At 41.8% G+C, this 1,061-nt stretch overlaps 1 protein-coding gene across 1 annotated transcript; it reads right to left on the reverse strand.

The window, feature by feature from the left end:
- Positions 1 to 13: 13 nt before the first annotated feature.
- On the reverse strand, positions 14 to 1,016 carry LOC100637021 (uncharacterized protein K02A2.6-like; the record flags this gene model as incomplete). The annotated part of the gene is made up of 1 exon (XM_003392092.2): positions 14 to 1,016. A coding segment is annotated over exon 1 (1,003 nt), but the record flags the coding sequence as incomplete, so codon positions are not given.
- Between the last annotated feature and the right edge of the window lie 45 nt (positions 1,017 to 1,061).

A 1,061-nucleotide genomic window follows, 5' to 3' on the forward strand; every position in this document is an offset into this window, starting at 1 on the left:
TCTTCACATGTACCATTTATTGTTGTTTCTTGAGGTTCTCCCTCTTGAGAGGTTAGGTAATCGTCAAGGTCATCTGAGTCTGACTCTGGTTCCAGTACATCCTTTTTGGGGATAGGTCTGAGGTGTTTCCTGTTACGACGGTATAGTTGTCCTTCAGGTGTAATGATGATGTATGAGCGGGGGTATTCAGTTGCTTTTGCAATTGTAGCTGGTAACCATGTACGGCCATTTTGAAACATTATTTTATCACCCTTTTGAAGTGAGCTGAGTGGTTTTGCCTGTTTGTTGTAATAGTATGATTGGGTTTTCTGATGTTTTTTGAGCTCTGATTGAACCTGAGAGGGTGGTATGATTTTGGGGAGAAGCAAATTTTCTGCAGTGGGTAGTAGAGTGCGAGTACGTCTACCCATTAATCTTTGAGAGGGAGAGCCCAATATGTCATTTGATGGTGTGTTGCAAAATTCTAGTAGGGCAAGATGGAAATCACACTTCTCAAGTATAGACCTTTGTAAGAGACTTTTGCTGGTTTGGACAGCCCTTTCAGCTTTGCCGTTTGATTGTGGGTGATAGGGGCTGCTTGTCTTGTGTTTAAATTGATATTGACTTGAAAATTGGTGGAATTTGTGGCTAGAAAACTGGGGACCGTTGTCTGATATAAATTCATTTGGGATTCCATGTCTTGCAAATTGAGACTTGCAGATCTCAATGACTTGTTCACTGGTGGTCTGTCTAAGCCTGTCAACTTCAATGAAATTGGAGTAGTAATCCACTAGTATCAAGTAGTGCTGTCCTCTAAATTCAAACAGATCTGATCCGACTTTCTCCCATGGTCTTGACGGTATGTAGTGCGGTATCAGGGGTTCTTTGGTGTTGCTGTGCTTGTTGGTAAGGCATGTAGTGCAGCTGTTGACGAGATCATCAATTTGTGCATTCATTCCTGGCCAAAATAGAATATCTCTGGCCCTACGTTTGCACTTCTCAGCTCCAAGGTGTGCTGCGTGTATCAATTTCAACATGCTTAAATGCATTGAGTTTGGTACTATGACTTTGCTTCCTTTAAA

Source organism: Amphimedon queenslandica, unplaced genomic scaffold, assembly GCF_000090795.2.
Source record: "Amphimedon queenslandica unplaced genomic scaffold, v1.1 AMPQUscaffold_821_Cont27163, whole genome shotgun sequence".
In the NCBI taxonomy this organism is placed as follows: domain Eukaryota; kingdom Metazoa; phylum Porifera; class Demospongiae; order Haplosclerida; family Niphatidae; genus Amphimedon; species Amphimedon queenslandica.